Source organism: Photinus pyralis, unplaced genomic scaffold (genome assembly GCF_008802855.1).
Source record: "Photinus pyralis isolate 1611_PpyrPB1 unplaced genomic scaffold, Ppyr1.3 Ppyr1.4_unclustered_Scaffold5014, whole genome shotgun sequence".
NCBI lineage: Eukaryota > Metazoa > Arthropoda > Insecta > Coleoptera > Lampyridae > Photinus > Photinus pyralis.
In genome coordinates, this window is record NW_022171692.1 from 5886 (window position 1) to 7918 (window position 2033).

At 37.6% G+C, this 2033-nt stretch overlaps 1 protein-coding gene across 1 annotated transcript; it reads right to left on the reverse strand.

Annotated features, from left to right (window-relative positions):
- Nucleotides 1-304: 304 nt before the first annotated feature.
- LOC116182372 (homeobox protein unc-4-like) lies at nucleotides 305-1723 on the reverse strand. The gene is made up of 2 exons (XM_031502909.1): nucleotides 1550-1723; nucleotides 305-1494 (listed from the first exon to the last, which is right to left on the reverse strand). Exons 1-2 carry the CDS (start codon nucleotides 1559-1561, stop codon nucleotides 1039-1041), a joined length of 468 nt encoding a protein of 155 aa, XP_031358769.1. The 5' UTR covers nucleotides 1562-1723; the 3' UTR covers nucleotides 305-1038.
- Nucleotides 1724-2033: the final 310 nt, after the last annotated feature.

Here is a 2033-nt window from a genome sequence, read left to right on the forward strand (position 1 = left end):
TAATGAAATTTACAAGGAAAATACCGTTAAGGCCGAGGTGCGCCCCGGTGAACCGCCTTTTTCGCTCACATTGAATTAAATAGGCAAACACTCGGCGTTGTATTACCAAAAGAAAAGCGGAAATGCTTGTAGTAGTACCTACCATAGATTAAGTTGTGTTTTTAATCTATGGTAGTAGGTACTGAAAATTGCTCTCTTCGAGAATTATTTAAGGTCAACAATGAGGTCGTCACTATCATCCCCGTCACAACAAAGACTATCATTGTTTAGTCTCACACATCGGCCGACAATAAAACAAACAAACACTTTGAATAAATAATGTATTTTCGTTTTTTGATATAATAGTATGTATGCAGATCACTGACGGCACAATTTTAAGCTAACAACAATACATTCGTTGTGGCAATAATTAATTTCTGAAACCGTAACTGGAAACACGCGACCATCGCGAAATATACTGTTGTTAAACTCAAAATTGGGACTTAACTAAAACAGTACGTTAGGTACATGCACATACAATGAAACACTAGCCTAACAAATTTGAAATTGTATTGCTGAACTAGTTCATTCCTCTTTTTATTTTATCTATTAAATAATAAATATATTAGAATTATGCGAAAGGATATTTACAAGAGGGGTTGTGTTATGTACAGTTTTGTTTAAAACATCAAAAATACAATTTAATAATTGGGGGAGGTTTGTAACGTACGGGTTAAGCAATGAACTGCGTAGAACGAAATTGATATGACTCGATCGCTTTCACTTTTATTAATTGTAACTAATAAATAGAATTTAGTATTGCCGAATCACTAGTTTTGATATGTCTACATTTTCTTTTGTCGAAAGCTCAACAGGTCGAGGTCCCTAAACGAAATTAGTTTGATGCAATGCGGCGTTGAAAATCGATAGTGAAAGTCCTATTCCTCAGCGAAAGCGTAATTTAAAAAAAAAGGAGTTTATTGCTTAACCTATACTCAGTAATATAAATAAAAAGTATTTTTATACAAGTTATTGCACCGTTTAGTTCCGCACAGGACTTCAAGTGTTCAGTAATGATTCTATACTAAAAGGATTCGCCCTTCTCGTTTTTTCGTCGGGTGGTCCCGCGGTGAGATCCACCCCAGCCTCCGTAACCGGAATAACGTACCCTAGTTCGGCGGCTTTTAAGCTTTCGGTTTCCGCCCCCGAATCTCCCACCACGTCTATATCACTATCACTGTCCAACGTTTCCGCCGTACCTCTTTGACTCAAATATTCACGTTTAAGAGCAACTAAGTCGACGGATATGCCCTTAGCACGCAGTTTGCGGGCCTGTCGTTCCAGCGCCTTTTGGAGCTTTTTTCGTCGACGCGCCCGTTCGCGAGCTTTCAGTTCTTGGGGTGGTATGGGCTCGCCGGAGCAGGACTGGGGATGCGCATTGTGTGCGGGTCGTCCTGGTCCTTTCTTTGTGTGCTCCTTTTTACGCCATTTTGCTCTTCTATTTTGAAACCAAACCTGCAATAAAAAGCAAACGTTCATTATTTTACCGAGTGGGAAATTGCCCGTTCACCATCTCATTCATTATCCAATGGATTCATTCATCTAAAGCTAGGAGATTTTTTATGCGAATTATTGAAAAATAAAGTTATTATTGATTATAAAAGATTGAGGTTACGGGTTGAGGTTGCTAGTTTTTACGATTTGGAAACATTGTGTCCTTTCACAACGCACTTAATGAAGCAATTTCGAACTTTATAATCCAATCGATCTGAAGTTTCAATCATTTTAGAAGTGCAATTATTTTTATTAGCATATAGTATAAAATATAATCGTAAATTCTGAACTTGTTGAACTATGATTTTATGTGGGCAATCAAAATCGGGTCATAAATCCTAGGAGCACGTCGCATCATACGATGGATTTTGCACGTAGACAATTTGTTCAAATTTAATTAAACTTTTAAACGGATTTACCCCGCGCTAAATAAATCGTCATATGAGAAAATGAAGTTGGTACCTGTCCACAAATTGAAAATACCAAACTGTGGTGCTAGT